General features: G+C 38.3%; 1 protein-coding gene across 1 annotated transcript; it reads right to left on the reverse strand.

Moving 5' to 3' along the window:
- Positions 1-715: 715 nt before the first annotated feature.
- LOC128739382 (neuropeptide SIFamide receptor-like) lies at positions 716-14,909 on the reverse strand. Its single transcript, XM_053834865.1, has 7 exons — positions 14,665-14,909; positions 14,235-14,416; positions 3,111-3,255; positions 2,826-2,937; positions 1,374-1,574; positions 1,113-1,224; positions 716-1,068 (listed from the first exon to the last, which is right to left on the reverse strand). Exons 1-7 carry the CDS (start codon positions 14,907-14,909, stop codon positions 716-718), a joined length of 1,350 nt encoding a protein of 449 aa, XP_053690840.1.
- Positions 14,910-16,184: the final 1,275 nt, after the last annotated feature.

Here is a 16,184-nt window from a genome sequence, read left to right on the forward strand (position 1 = left end):
GGGGGGCTTCTATGCAAATGAAATACAAATTTCCTCATAACTCGAGAACTAAGTAAGCAAATGAAACCAAATTTGGTATGTGAGAAATTTTTTAATGATGGTTTGAGACCCCTCACAATGTACAATTAGAACTGTAAAAGCCTCGAAAATTGTGTGAAGTCTCGTAAATTCCAAACAGACATTTTGTTACTATCAAAAAATGTTTCACGTAAAGGCCATTGAAGACCAATTCAACAACATACATTGTTTGCTCGATTGGTACAGTTATAAAATTAAAACCCACATTAAATTACCAAGTTTATCTTTTCCATTTTCTGATGGACATGGATAGGCAATTAGCGATAAGTTTTAGTTAACTTTACAAGTTTTATTTGCTTTCGATCGGAATCACAATAAATAATTTCCACTTTTAGCTAAATATCACAAAAATACGTTAGGAAAATAGATTTAGTTATTATCAATAAGTGTTTTATCTACTTCGATGGCAAACGTTTCTGCTCGCTGAGATATCGAACGTACAAATATAGGTATTTTGCATTTCTGTTTTATTGTTTGTACTTTGTACGCATTTTTGTTTTGTTTTTTCGTTGCATTAACTCAAAACACTACTTCTAAGGGCTAAAATTCAAACAAAGATACGGGCTTCTAAAACCAATATCATTTAACATTTCTGCACATCTAACGAGAAACCTAAACGCGTAGAACTAGCTATAGTCTAGACTCCACGGCGCGACTGAATAATCCGGGTGGATTGCGTGTGCCGAAGCGGCTGCCGGTGACCGTTCGGTCCGAAACCGTTACTGTTGCCGTGGCGCGGGAAGTGCTTTTCCGACCGTATCCGGCGCAAAATGTGATCCCGCGATTCGTCGTGCCGAATGACGGTGGTCGGTAGGTCCCACTCGACGTCTTCGCTGGAGCAGCAGGACCGGAACAGGTGTCGAAAACCGGCCCGAAATTTGCGATTCATAAACGCGTACAGAACCGGATTGATGCATGAGTTCGCTGCACCGAGCCACTGCGCTACCGGCAGGATGCCGAAGATGAAGGTTTGTACTGTGAATTGATTGTATTTTATTAGATGATTCTAAACGTCTAAGCCGAGCGTTTCTTACCTGAATCGTCGTAAATGAGGTCCCCTGCAAATTTCACGAAGCAGAATATTGTGTACAGCGGTAGCCATGACAGCGTGAATGTTATGATAACCACGAATATCATTTTAATAACCTAAAATGTCAAGAGAAGAGGTTTTATTTTATCAACACTTGAAAATCGCTATAATCAATGCGCCTCCTTTGATTTTTGCGGTGGCCATTGAATGGGGGCGCATTATAAGCTACGCTTAGTGCGGCAAAGCGCCAACCAACACTACTAACCTTTACTTTGCTTTGGTTAAAGACCTCGTTTTTTCGGCTGATTATCAGATCCCGCGGGAGCTTCCGGTAGGCAACGTTCTTCCAAATGATAACGTAGCATATTGATATCACTAGCAGGGGACCGAGATAGCACAGTATGAGGTTCGCGAACAGAAAGTACCAACTCTCCGAGGCGGGCGAAGGCCACAGTTCGGTGCAAATCTGTCAATAACAATGGAAAAGAACGTATTTTTATAGTCCAGTAGAGAGTGTGGAAAGCGAAACAGAATTGAAAATATGACACCGAACATAAACATGCTTTAGCAAATATTTACTCGAAAAATATTCAATCATGTTGTTCACGCTATCATTGCGTTACGCCTTCATCAAATGTGTTGGTATTTCTCCGCCAAAATGAAGTTTTTAGCATTCGTCTGGGCCTGGGCTCTTGTTCGTTTCAAACATGTTAATGCCCGTGCCAGTGAAAAGGGGAAAATAATACTACCTACCATCAGATTGGGAAGAAAAATCAAATCAAAATACAAATCGCTTTGTTTTACATACTCGATAAAGAGCCACCAGCCCGAGGATGTCGGCGCCGCCTAGCAGTGGGTTTAGATTCATAAATTGATTGAATTGTTTTCTAAGTATTAAAATGTTAATCTATCTGCAAAATCTATTCCAAGGAAAATAGCAGTCAAAACAACTAAACCACATCTGTAAATTTCGAATTCAACCCACTGTGTATCTGTGACACGCGGCTTAGTGGTAAGTAAATATTTGTAAGGTTTGCTCTTGAAGATTTCATTTGACTTTCATTTCAAGATTCATTTGATATTCAAGATAATCAGACTTATTGTGGCTTTTCCTAAACGAATCAGTTGAACTGAAGTTGTGCGCTTGAAGCGCTTCATGAATGAGAAGAGTTTATTGGTTTGGAACTTCTTTGATATACTTTTCAGTAAAATAAAAAAAAAAATCAAAAATCTTTTATGCCGCATTTATTTTCCGCAAAAACTGGAAATTGTTAAGTGCATTTCAATAACCTACAATCAAACTACATTGAGCAATAGAAAAACATCATGCTCGCCGAAGCAATCAAATCTAATTCTTCTGGTAAAGTGTACGTGAGCAGAAAATAACAAGAAGTTAATTATTTGGCCCCGATTTGACGAGGGCGAGGAAAACATTTTAGCAAAAGCATAATTGTGTCCTTCCGAACCATTAGCATACCAACCAACCAACGCAACGTTTCGCCAAGCCGCGCCGCGCCGCGCCGCTGCGTTGTACTGTCTGGCCCAAATCTTTATCAATGGAACGTGTCAGAAAAATGCCAGCCTCCATTTGGACCGGAGTGCGGAGAATCAAAAATTTATGCATCAGTCGGCGAGAAATCTCGGAACTGAACAACTTCACAGCTATTTACCCTCTACCTCTACCAAGAAGATGAAAAAAAAGGAAAAAAGGACCTACCTGTGCCAAACTGCCGGGTATGCCGATCGGCTTCAGCGTGAACACAAACAGCCACGGAAGATTAATGCCCAGTGCGAATGTCCAGATAATTGAAACGATCACTCGGTACTGCCTGTGCGAGGTGGTCGGAAGCGGGAGAGGAAGAAAAAAGTACACAAGTAAATAATCAGTAGCAGTCAGTGGTGAGTTATGTTTCGGCTCGGTCTCGCGGGGACCAAACCTGGGCTGCGGACACCCACACGGTTGTGCTGGGTGGGCAGGGTGCGGTACGGTAGATTATCTCACCTGGTGGTAATGGTTCCCGAGATAGGGAACGAAATGGCTACGCAGCGCTCGATCGAGATGGCCATCAGCGTGTTGACCGAAGCGGACACCGAGACGCCCTGCAGATAGGAAACGGTTTTGCAGAAAAACACTCCCAAGATCCAGGCTGCGGGGAAGGAAATTATGGAAATTATGATAAGACTTTAATGATATTTGTATTCTGAATGTTTTGTGGGTGTCACCCCGGTAGGAGACTGATTCATTCTTTTTTTTCGCTGCTAAATCGAAAAATAATGGAAAAGAAAAGTAGTGGAAGATTTAGTGCTTCAAAGATACAGATTTCGTTTTTGTGTGCATAAAGCAAAATGTACGCACAGAAATGGTGAATTATTCTTTATAAAAAAAATATATTAAGCCGCTTGTTGATGTGTCCACTGTCAGTCATCGCCACACTCAAGTGAAAGGTTACGGAGGTTCACGGCAGGAGTTCATTTATCGACTAAACGTGGCGTGCAACAAACCAATCACGACTGGTAGTGACAAGTATGAGAACTGCCTTTCTCGTCAATCGACTTTCAGCAGATTCTGCTGGTATGAAGTTAATCTTTAGCTTGGTATGTAAGGTCGGATCACGTTTCTTGGCATTTCCTGCGTAGACTAAACGACGTCTAATGGGGGTTTGCTTTCGAGCAAAGATTGTAGTCGACATTAAAGAGGTAATGGATTAATTGTATAACTTCAGTATTTGCATTGATCTAAAAACATATAGACATTCAAATGTTGTTCAATTCGACGAGGCGTCGAGGCAGACCGCGTGCTTCGGTATGATTTCATGATTCATATATAGGTAAATAAAGTGGAACAAATACATCATAATTAATTATTGAGAAAACTGAGTCCGTTACTTTTACTGGATAGTAAGAGTACCAAGGAAAATTGAAATTTAGAGGAACTAATCTCTGTATAATACACTCTGGGAATTGCTGTGAACATTAGGACAGCTTAATTCATAGAGTAGTTTATTAACACACTGTGCAAGATAATTTTAATATTCGTAATCCCATCATTATATATGCCATTTATTTCAAAATGCAGAATAATGCTTGGAATGAATTGAAACAGTGTTAATAAGAATTGCTTTCGAGTTTTTGCGTGAGATTCAATTCTCATTAACACTGCTTCAATTCATTCCAAGCATTATTCTGCATTTTGAAATAAATGGCATAGCGTTTATTTCTAATTCCCGTCGTAGTAAGTAAAGCCATTCTAATTTTCATCATTTGTTGGATGGATTTAATGAATACTCCAAAAGTTCTTGTGCTGATTTGACTCACCTTCCGATCCGTGAACTTTGAAATCACTGAAAAGCGATTATTAAAGTATATGATTGAAATTACGCAACTAACTTTATTTCTTAAATTCGTCGAACCGTTTTAATATCCGTCCATCAACATTTTTCATTGTCCGAACTAAAAATGTTTACGAAGCTAACGCCTATGTATTTGTGTAGGACGGCATGACAAATGTTATTCTGCAAAATCTCTGCAGGTCAGGCAAGTTTTCCTGACTGTAGAATAGCGACAATGCCTTGCGTGAGTTATTTTCATTTACCATGCGGTATCGAATTCGGTACGGCTTCGAAATTCGTACACCTAATAGAATTTGTTTGATTATATGTATTAAAACAGTCTAAATGCAAAATATTAATATCAGGTGCAGACCCATTTTTTATTAGAGGTAAAATGAAGGTGAGGTAAGGTCCAATCGACACCAAACTTGATAATTTAACTTTTCGACCACAAATGAACAATTTGGTTTAAATACGGAAATATTGATTCCCGTGAGGACACTGTATGTGTAAATGACTCTTAGAGGAGTAAGACTGAAACACAATGCTTTGATTATGGAGAAAAGCATATTTTGTCAAGCAGTCAGTCAAATAAAACCCGAATTAGTCCATCTTGCGGTGTGGCCTAGCCTTTCTACTGCCACAATAATTATTTTTTAATTTCTCTGGAACATCCATATTGATATTTTTAAATCTCTGTTACTTATACCACAAAATCCTTATTTACCAGTACAATTACCGTACAATAATTATATTTTCTTTCGTAGGGTGCGTAAATACATGTAAGCGTCATTTAATTTACATTATGAACACCTGATTAAGCTTTATAATATACTAGCTGACCCGACAAACTTCGTATTGCCACAAATCAAACTGTGTTGTATATAAATCGTGAATCTCGGATGACCTTTGTCACAATCTCGAGTTTTGCAAGTTTCTGGGGAGTTCATGGGTGTTTTAATATACAAATTTTCCTCACAGTAAAGTAGAAAACAACTCCCCCCATTGCTTAGCCTGATAAAATAAAGCGGATAGCATTTAAATAATCGCCATCATTACAAACCATTTCGCCGAATACCATTTTGCGAAACACCAGTTCTCGGTTGACCATAACGCGGAATATAGAGTTTCGCAGAATACCATTTCGCGAAAAAGCTTACACGGGAAGTACCATTTCACGGAAAATCTTTTCGTAGCAAGTACCATTTCGCAGGAGTGACCCAACTGAAGGTAAGTAACAGAGGTCAGTAGATCTAGGAAAATAAATAAACCTAGATAAAGGTGATCTCTACGGGGGCTGCCCCCCGTAGTGACCGGCGCTTCCGACGGCAGGTCGCCGGCAACACTAGCGGCCTGTGGCGCGGTATCGCGCTGAAATATCTAATGTTACTATTGATAGTTGTTGGTGGTCTTGTTGTTGATTAATGTTTTATGAAAGAGTCTAAGACTTCTCGAGTTCGATTAGTTTTTGAGTTACACAAAAACTTCTGTTTTATTTGTATAAGAGTCCTTATCCCCCTACCACAGTGATGAGGGGTCTCAAACCAACATTAAAAAAACTCCTGCCTCCAAACCCCCCACATGCCAAATTTTGTTCCAGTTGCTTGATTACTTCTCGAGTTATGAGGAAATAGGTATTTCATTTAAATCGAAGCTCCCCCTCTTAAAAGGGAGAGGGGTCATTATTCCCCTTCTAAAAAGGGGAGGGGTCTCAATTCACCATAGAAAAAAAATTGCCTGCAAAAACACCCACATGCTAAATTTGGTTCCATTTGCTTGATTAGTTCTGGAGTTATGAGGAAATTTGTATTTCATTTGTATGGGAGCCCCTTCCCCCCCAAAAAAGGTAAGGGGTCCCAATTCATCATAGAAAAAATTCATGCCTCCAAAAACACCCACATGCCAAACATGGTTCCATTTGATTAATTAATTCTCGAGTTATGAGAAAATTTGTATTTCATTTGTATAGGAGACCCCCCTCCTAAAGCGGGGAGAGGTTTCAATTCATCATATAAAAAATTCTTGTCTCCAAAAACACTCACATGTCAAATTTTGTTCCATTTGCTTGATTAGTTCTCGAGTTATGAGGAAATTTGTATTTCATGTGTATGGAAGCCCCCCCTCTTAAAAGGGAGAGGGGTCATTATACCCCTCCTAAAGAGGAGAGGAGTCTCAATTCCCCATAGAAAAAAAATTGCCTACAAAAACACCCACATGCCAAGTTTGGTTTCATTTGCTTGATTAGTTCTGAAGTTATGACGAAATTTGTGTTTCATTTGTATGGGAGCCCCCCCTCTTAGTGGGAGGAGGGGTCTCTTACCATCATAAGAAACTTCCCTGGCCCCAAAAACCCCTATATGCAAATTTTCACTCCGATCGGTTCAGTAGTTTTCGATTCTATAAGGAACATAAAGCAGAAAGAAATCCATTTTTTAAAGCATAGATTTGTATGGGAGCCCTCCCTCTTAATGGGGGGAGGGGACTTTTGCCTTCGAGAGAACCTTCTGTAGCCCCAAAAACCCCTAAGGACTGTATCGAAAAGTCTTTAGCAACCTATATTCGTGAATAAAAATGAAATACGATTATTATTTCAATTTGTGTTTTCGGTTTATTGAAGATCAGTACGACTTGAAACAATAACATGTCTTACATTATTCAAAATATTAGATCTTAAAGAATGAGCGCACGTTTGATAAAACTCCTCCCAGCAAATTCTGCACACTAGCTTTTGTGCATTTGCTGGATGCTACTGTTCAATTTTTCTTGCATTCCTCCATGCTTTGGGGAACTATTCCTTCCCTCCTAAAGATCCTCTTCATTATCGACCAATAACGTTCAATTGATCAGAGCTCTGGACAATTTGGTGGATTGATGTTTTTCTCGACGAATTGGATATGCTTGTCTGAAAGGCACTGTAGTACAGGCTTAGCGCTATGTACAGATCCCAAATTCGGCCAAAAGAGAGGGGCAGACTCTACAAACAGTGTAGAGGGGCCACAATATTTTTTACAATTATTCATGTAAGTTTGAGCATTTATTGCACACTTTGTGAAGAAAATACGCATCGCAGACCATAAGTACAAAAAGCATGCCATACTAAAACTTTTTGTCCAAACTTTTCCAGCGCAATCATACAGTCGGTATCGTCCACCACCTTGTCCGCCGATTTCGTGATCGTGATTTCGTATGTCTTTGCGAAGTTCCTGACGCTGATTCACTGAATTGTTGCAATACTTATTTTAAGTATTTTAGCCAAATAAGACGTTGTTACCAATCAGTGTCGTTTAATATGACTTATTACTTCAGAATCTACCGGGGGCTTATTTATCGATGATATTTTTCGCTGGTGTGGTGCACTTTAAACCGTTTTGTGATTTGGTTGATAAAAACACCGTTTTCAGTGCACCAAGTGTGCAGATTTTTTTTTCTGGTTTCAAGATCAATCCGAGGCATAGCGAAAAGTAAAAAAATAATCGAAACAAATCGAACTTTTTCTAGATATTTAAACAAACTTTTGCTGGCATGCACATAAAAATTGCTTCACCCATTTTTGAGTAAAATCATTTTAAAGGTTGCTAATTACTTTTCGATACAGTCCTTACATGCAAATTTTCACGCCGATCGGTTCAGTAGTTTTCGATTCTAAAAGGAACATACGGACAGACAGACAGAAATCCTTTTTTATAGGCATAGATTTCAACCCAAATTGTACCCAAGACAGTATTTTAAGCCGCCATTTTTAATTTAATTTTCAATTTAATCAATTTAGTTTTTAAATAAATGTATTAAACGGCGTTATCTGAAGCAAAAAGGACAAAAAGTAACAAAAGTGGCCCGCCATTTTGGTCAGCCATTTTACATTCTGAGTATGAGTTTCATTTTTTGAATCAACGACCCGAAAAATTCCTTAAGATGAAATTTATATTAAAAAATTCAAAATTAACAGGAAAAGTCGCCATTTTGGATCGGCCATTTTGAATTTCACATTTTTGATATCATTTTTGAAATCAGTAACCCAAAAAATTTGGAATCTCATCATCTTGAGGTTTTGGCCAAGAATTTTAAATTTCCGACCACTGTAGGACGGTTGCCATACGTACGATTGCCATACAGACGAATGCCAAAATATATGTTGGCCATAATGGACGGGAGCCATAATGTACGTTTGCCATAATATATATTTTTGGTATGGAGGCCCAGAACTACACTTCGACCAGTTCAAAGCTCAAAGGACCAGCGCGACCAAGTCGCAAGAGGCCCAAATGATTTCGTTTAAAAAAGCGGCTTTGCCGCTTTTCATTTTATACAGGGTATCTCGATGCGAGGACTACCCAAGTAGCACTTGTAACTAATCATAAAAATAAAAAAAATACAAAAAGGTTGCACAGCAGTTACATTTAGGATACTTGTAACGAGTTAGGTTACATAAAATTAAAAATAGTTACTTTTTAGTTTTTTAGTGACGAAAATCTCAAAAAGTTACCAGGTAGTTACCAAATGACCAAATTGAAACCTTTTTTTCGAACTGTCAACAACTTGGTCGTCGCAAAACAGTCACATTTCAGTTACGAGTTACCAATTAATTATCAAGTGACACAAATGAAACCTTTTTCCAAACTGTCATCAACTTGCTGGTCGCAAAACAGTTAATTTTCCGTTACGAGTAGTTACGAAGTCAAAAATAGTCGGCTAGTAACATTTTCGCAACAACTTGTTCACTGTTCCTTGTAAACACAACGGATTAAGCAAAAACTAGATCTCAAGAATTTTACTTATGGTAAAGATAAACAATTGGTACACGGGCTGTAAAATGCTCTTGTAAATGCGTTTATTTACTTAATTGATGGTACTTGGAATCTTCTCCGCACAGACAATGATATCAAAAACAAACTTTGATTATTCTCAAACGTCAAAACGATCAAGTTACATCGAAACGAAATCGGCAATGAAAATAGGTTACAGTGTAACTTAGAAATGACGACATAAGAAATAAGTGACCACAACGGATTTAATATTGGTTACCGTAACCGATAGCGTAACCAGGTCGAAGGCTAAGATTACGTGCAACTAGAATGTAACTGAATTGTAACCTTCTATGATTAACACTGCTGGTAAACTGTTTTATTCAAAGTGAAACTATTCTTTGATATTAAATTAACACTTTCTTTTCACAAGAATCACTAAAAAACACGTTTTCCCGATATCTATGAACAGTGTCTGCTTAAAATCATTTCATGCAATATGCCGAAAACGATGCAAAACTTCAAGGACGATGGTGTAGTAGTTAAAACCAAAGGCAAAATGGCTATGAATTTTACTAAGTGATAGCGAAAATAAATTGTTTTTAATGATTTCTAGGTGAATGCTCCACTAATTCATTATTGCTAAGAATAAATTTAAAAATCAGAAAATTAAAATTAAAATTTTTATATTTGTACATATTTGTTTTACAAAAAATCAATTTTTCGAAGAAGTAAGTAACGAAAAGCTAGATTAAATAAGAGCGCGTAATTTTTTCAAAGCTAGAATCATGCATTTCACCATAAATTTGAAACTGCATTAAAATTTGTGTTGAAATAACAAGCGAAATTTATACACTCTTCTATATTCAACAGTTAAATTTACTGCTTGACGTTGACAGCCATAGATTGAAATAATAAACCTGCTGCATTATTTTCGCTATGCAATAAAAGTTTCAAGATAACTAATTTGCCATCAACTGAAAGTCAATTTACAGTTTATGTGTAACTTCAATAGTAACCATTTTGTAACTATACATGTTACATATTGGTTATTGAGTAACTGTTAATGTAACCATATTTAGTTACATAAGTTGCGCTATTTCGGTTACACAACTGTTATATTTTAGGTTACTGTAACCGAAGTTTGACATTTAAATTTGTCGCATATCAGCCGCTGCGACTCAATTGTGACAACGTGTGCTACTTGGGTAGGGAAAACTAACTAGAGGACGGTAAACCTAGGAAAACGAATAGATCTAGACACATGTGATTTCTGCGGGGGGACTGCCCCTCGCAGTGGCCGGCGCTTCCGACGGCGGGTCACCGGCGAACACTTTACGCTACCCGTTATAGCGCCATAAATACAAAAGGTATAATAATAGGCACAGCACTTCAGTAATATTGTAGATAATAACTAATGCTATAAAAGCCCTATACATCACTTCTTCAAATTTTGCTTGGCTGAGATTAGGGCTGTCTAACCGGTAGTACCGGTAGTACCGAAACCGGTGATACCGGCCAATTTTTGGATACCGAAATACCGGTTTTGTAAAGGCAAAAAACCGGTATTTCCGGTATTTTCTAATATCCTAGTTTTTTTAGTTTCTTTATTCAAAGAAGAACTAAGTTGGATAGAAGATTGTAAAACTCATAGAAAAACAACTTTGTGTTAATGCTGATGAGATTCTTCGATTACTACCAATGACACCCTCTTCATTGCTTCAGCAACTGTGGATAATTATACCTCTTGAACCTGTTTAAGGCACAGTACAGCATCTTTGCTGAATGTTTCATTGTATAAGCCAGACGTCACATATCAATTTATTTTTGAACAACTTGATATTTACAAGCCACCAAATTATTCGAAACATCAAATAATGAATTTAGGAATCAAGGTCAGGGCCCGGCAACGTCGCTTACAATAGTAAATACAATAGTCACTCAACAATGAAGTAATGAAACTTCAGTTTCAACTGCAGCAATGCCGATTCGTTTCAAAACTTCAATCATGCACCATGAAACGATTTTCACTTCACCATGACGACCGGTTTTAAAGTTTCATTTGTATTCTTCTATTCTATCAAATATTCACTAGAAGGCCAACAACTTTGAATGCAATTGAATTGAATTTGAGTAATAGTTCTTACAATTTAATGCATATTATAATTAACCTACTGCCAGTCGTCGTCATTTGTTACAGTCTCTAATCTAACTTCAGCTGAAGTTTGCTTGAAACGTTCTGTTCAACAAATGAAACAAGTGACTTCATGTATGAAGCGAAGGTACGAAAAAGTCAGCTTCATTTATTTGTTTCGACGATTCCGGGTCGTGATTAGAATACAGGTGATCTTTTTTAAGCAATCGTGTTAAATGACACGAATCTGCCAGGACTGAATTTGGAATACTTTTCAAGTCTTTCGAGTGATACTTTGATTGAACAAGCAGGTGAACTCTCCAAGCCACTATCTGCGAATAGTGGGATTGATAACAGAGAACAGAATGTACCTGTGAATGATGCTTAAGAGGATGACGCTATCAAGAGTTCCGGTTTGGGGATGGAGGAAAACTTCGTGAAGAGATTGTAGGAAACCGAGGCATACGTTATAGTGGAAGCTACAATCCCGGGATATTCGAAAATAGTTAAGCGCTTGTTTCCCTACTATAAATTTGAATACCGAAATACCGGTTTTCACTAAAAGAGCCCAATACCGACACCCCTAGCTGAGATGCAGTAGTAATCAAAAAAGCAAAATCGAAGAGAAAAGTGTATGACAAGCCTGATGTACCGATTTGTTTTGGATCTGTTATCACACAAATGCTGCGGTATATAGCAAATTATGATGTATATAGATACAAAAGTGTTGTTTTGTTTCCAATTCATGAATCAGTTGGATTTTGCCATTGACAAACGTATTAGTTTGTGGAAAAATTAGGAATACGCAAAACGGATTGGTTTGGTGGTCTACTTTTTCAGAAAGTTCTAGGTAATGAGTATTTGTCAGAGCTCATCCCATTCTAGGCAAAAACAACGGAGTTTTCTAATCAACAGAATATTCTGAACCATCTGCTAATGCATGAGCAGACATTAGAATGTCACTAAACGAAGTGTTTTGCTGTCAACCTCTCTTTCAGCATTCTTCTTGCCTACCAAATATCGCTAACTCGAGTTACCGCTAAAATCCCGCTGAGTTATTTAAGAAAACCGTTAGATTCCCGCTAGCCGCTGTTTGGTTATTAAGTCCCGCTGTCCGACTTGAAATCCCGCTTAATCTAGCGGGAAAACCGCTGATTTGGCAACGCTGCCAGCGAGAGGTTCCATGTTCGGTAAAGCAGAGTTCAGCACTTAGAGAGGGTATGTATATATTTTTCTTTTACTACTTTGCATCACCAATCTCGTTCCTAGAACTGGGAAGTGGAAAAAGTTATGATTTGGTCATGGACAAGAGGTTTCATTCCCAAGCAACAATGTGAGTTTTATTATACTCTTTTGGTGGTCTTCAAGACCAATTTTGGTCTTAAATGTCATCATAAGAGTGTGATAAAACCCAAATTGTTACTTGGGTTCCGTACCTTAAACCTTTGTTGGTAAATGCAGAACTTAGTATGAAATAAAAATGTAGGAGTGCCAGAGAAAAAAGCCATGCTCAAGTCGCTCAACATCGAATAGCCGATTCTACTAAGATTCGAACCCATGACCAGTCACTTGTCAAGGCATACTCGACAACCCGTAGCCGGTAATATTAATTGTAAAGATTTTTTTTTAATATTTCGGTACTGCAAAATCTCATTGCAAAAAAGGCTGAGTCCACTAAATTGTCCCCAGATGCGTCCAATAGAGAGAACTTAGAAAATATTGAAGCGGAAGCTAAAGATGCAGCAGTCATCAGCGATATTGGCCAGATGAATAACCGGCTGATCAAGACCGTAACTGAAGAACGTATGCGCAGGCTGATGAGCGGTATCAACAGTAAAGTGATTTTTTTCTTTGGCCTCTTTTTTGGTATAGGTATGACTATGTATAGCGGTCATAACGAAAACTATTTTGGAAACGGAAGTCTGATGCGAAGAATGATTAATAGGATGACCTGCAAAATTTCGATATAGACCTAAAATATATCGGGTTGTGCAATGGTAGTCGGGGCTCGCACCCACGATCTTTCGATGGGTACCCGAATGTTTTACTCACTAAACTATTATTTTCCCAGCTAGCACCAACTAATAATTAGTCACACACACACACAGTTAATCACACCAAATCAACCTGAACTGGCTGGGTAAAATTCGTAAATTTTTAGAGGTCAACCAACTCAATCAACAAACCAATAGCTTGTTCTTTCAAGTGTGTAGGCTGAAACATTACGGTAGTTATTTTGTATGTAATAGCGCCCATCGCTAGTTACACTGAAACACTTTCAATTTATGTGATTTTCTTTTTCGTTAGCATAAAAAAAACGAACAAAGTACAAATTTCGACCCATCTTTGATACCAACATTGCCCATTAAAAAGCGGATCTTTCCATTTACTTGGTGGCATTTCTCCTGCTGCTGCTGGCTGCTAGAGCGGTGAGTGTTTGCTGTTATGATGTGTCCCATAAAAAATAAATGTAGCTTCGGGAATGGCATGCTAACAATTGGCCTATAAATCCTTCGCACGAGAGTTGGTCGGTGACGAGCCATCCCGGCAGCAGCAGCAACGCTTGCGGGTAAAGTGGGCCACTTGCAAAGAATTGATCGATCCCCATCGGATAACAAAAGAAGCCATGTCTCCGATTCAAGGATGTTACCAATTCGTGATTTTTACTGCCATTCGCCGTGGGCTGCTGTGAAGTGACGAACCTAAGCAAACATTTCACTGAGCTTTTACATTCAGATATCCTAACATAGTTTAGCACATTTTGACGCGTGAAATGTCTGACGATGGCGCACACTTTATGCGGACCTTCGTCTGTCGGGCTTAATTGGATGAAGTTTGTTCTGTTGACTGTGATTGGTATTGAATTTAATTTTTAATTTGATTGAAGCAATATATATAATTCACACCAGTAGCGTACTTACCCGGATATAGGTTGCCTATCAGGGTGAAAGGGAGACAGATGAAATTGACTAATAAATCAGCGTACGCCAGATTCACGATGAAGCGGTTCGTCGGGGAGCGCATCATGGTGCTTTTCTTCACCACAATCACGACCGAGATGTTCCCCAGCAGACCGACGATGAATATCAGCGAGTAGGCAACGCTGTGGAATTGAGGTAATTTATTAAAAAAAATTGCAATGTTCAATCTTAGCATAAAATTGACATTGAAATCTAGGTTGAATTCAATTGGCTTCAAATATAATGAGAAGTTTTGTTGTATTAAGACAGTTGAAATGGTTGTTGACTTCTGTGATTGAAATTTAATGGATATCAGAGCATCTAATTTCGCTAATTTAAAAGTAATCCCAAACATTTCGGGCCAAACAATGGAGTTAGGACAAACACAAACCTCAGTAGAATTGTTCCCAGCATCCCGTACCGCAGCTGGTAGGCCGGATCGAAGGCCTGCATCGTGAAGTCCTTTCGGTTCGCTTCGAGCTCCAGTTCGCCCGGCTGGAAAGCGCTGAGATTGACGGCGGACAACGGCCCCATCGAATTGGGGAAACCCGGCTCGGTATCATAGTGCACAACGAAGCAGGTCCAATTGTGGCTCGAGCTGATGTCGGTCGTACAATTAATTGAATTGGATTCCATTGAGTGAGTGCAAGGCGGAAAGTCTGCGCCGCGGTTGGCAGGCTCAGCCACGGCCACGGAGTTCTGATTAGCTGAGGGTGGCTGCGGTAATTTAGCACGTTTTCCGTCCGATTGGTGCTTCCGTGCTGCTCATGCTGGGAGCTTCTTCGATTCGTTCCATATGATGTGGCACGGATTACAGCAGACAGCGGTCAATTGGCTGAAACGAGAAAAGAACGGTTGTTAGTTTGTTGGCTTTTGTGGCATTGGTGAAGTTTGAAGTAACTCTGTTTGGAAGGTTAATCCGGATATTTTCAGGAAATAAATTCGTCGGTTTAGAAAATATGCGAGAAAGCTTTAGATAGGATATTTTACTCATATCTAGTCATCTGAGTAGTTACCATTTTTCAGTGTATAGTAAATTATTGTTACATTGACTTTCAATGTATTAATTCATGCTTATTATTATTATCAATAAGAAAAGTTATTGAAATAAATAGATAACTATTGAATATACACGTTATACACAATTCCCCTAATGGGTATAGCAGCAAATGTTAAACGCACTACCGCGCCAGGGTTGGGTCACACTGGGGTACATGCCACATTTTCTGTGTAAAGTTTAATGTAAAACAAAATAATTCATCGAGATGTAACGCGAAAGACAGCTGTTTTTAATTAAATCGCTCACAATTTTTTGATAGATCGTAAATAAGTTCAATTTCAAGTCTGAATCAAGATCACTGGCGTGCTCAGGAGAAGGTGAGACACGTGCCTCATCTTCTCTATAACATTTAATGTAAAACAATAATGCCCAAAGGTTTAATCAGGAAGTACGTGAATATTAATTCAATGGATAATTTCTACGACAAATAAACTAACTGTGTAGAAAGTTACATTGCAACTCCGATTTCCAGTTTAGTTTGCAGTCTTATTTCTAGTTTTAAGTTTCAAATTTCAAGAATTTCCTGACCAATTTCAAATAAAAATGCGAATTAAATTTTAAATCCAATTATTTCAAGTTCAATTTTATTTCAAATTATTTCATTTTATTCAATTTTATTGTAAATTATCTCAAGTTCGATTTCATGTTCAATTTAAAGTCCAACTTCCGGTTCAATTTGAAATGAAGTTCCTAAGTTAAACTGATCCAAACTCCAAACAAGTCCAATCTCAAGCAAAATTACAACTTTAATTTTGAAGCGAATTTTAAAGCCATTATCTAGTCAAATTTTAAATAAAATTTCAAGCAATTTCAAGCATCTCATATTGCCTCTCATATCTCAAATCCCACTT

The sequence above is a fragment of the Sabethes cyaneus genome, chromosome 3 (genome assembly GCF_943734655.1).
Source record: "Sabethes cyaneus chromosome 3, idSabCyanKW18_F2, whole genome shotgun sequence".
Classification (NCBI taxonomy): Eukaryota; Metazoa; Arthropoda; class Insecta; order Diptera; family Culicidae; genus Sabethes; species Sabethes cyaneus.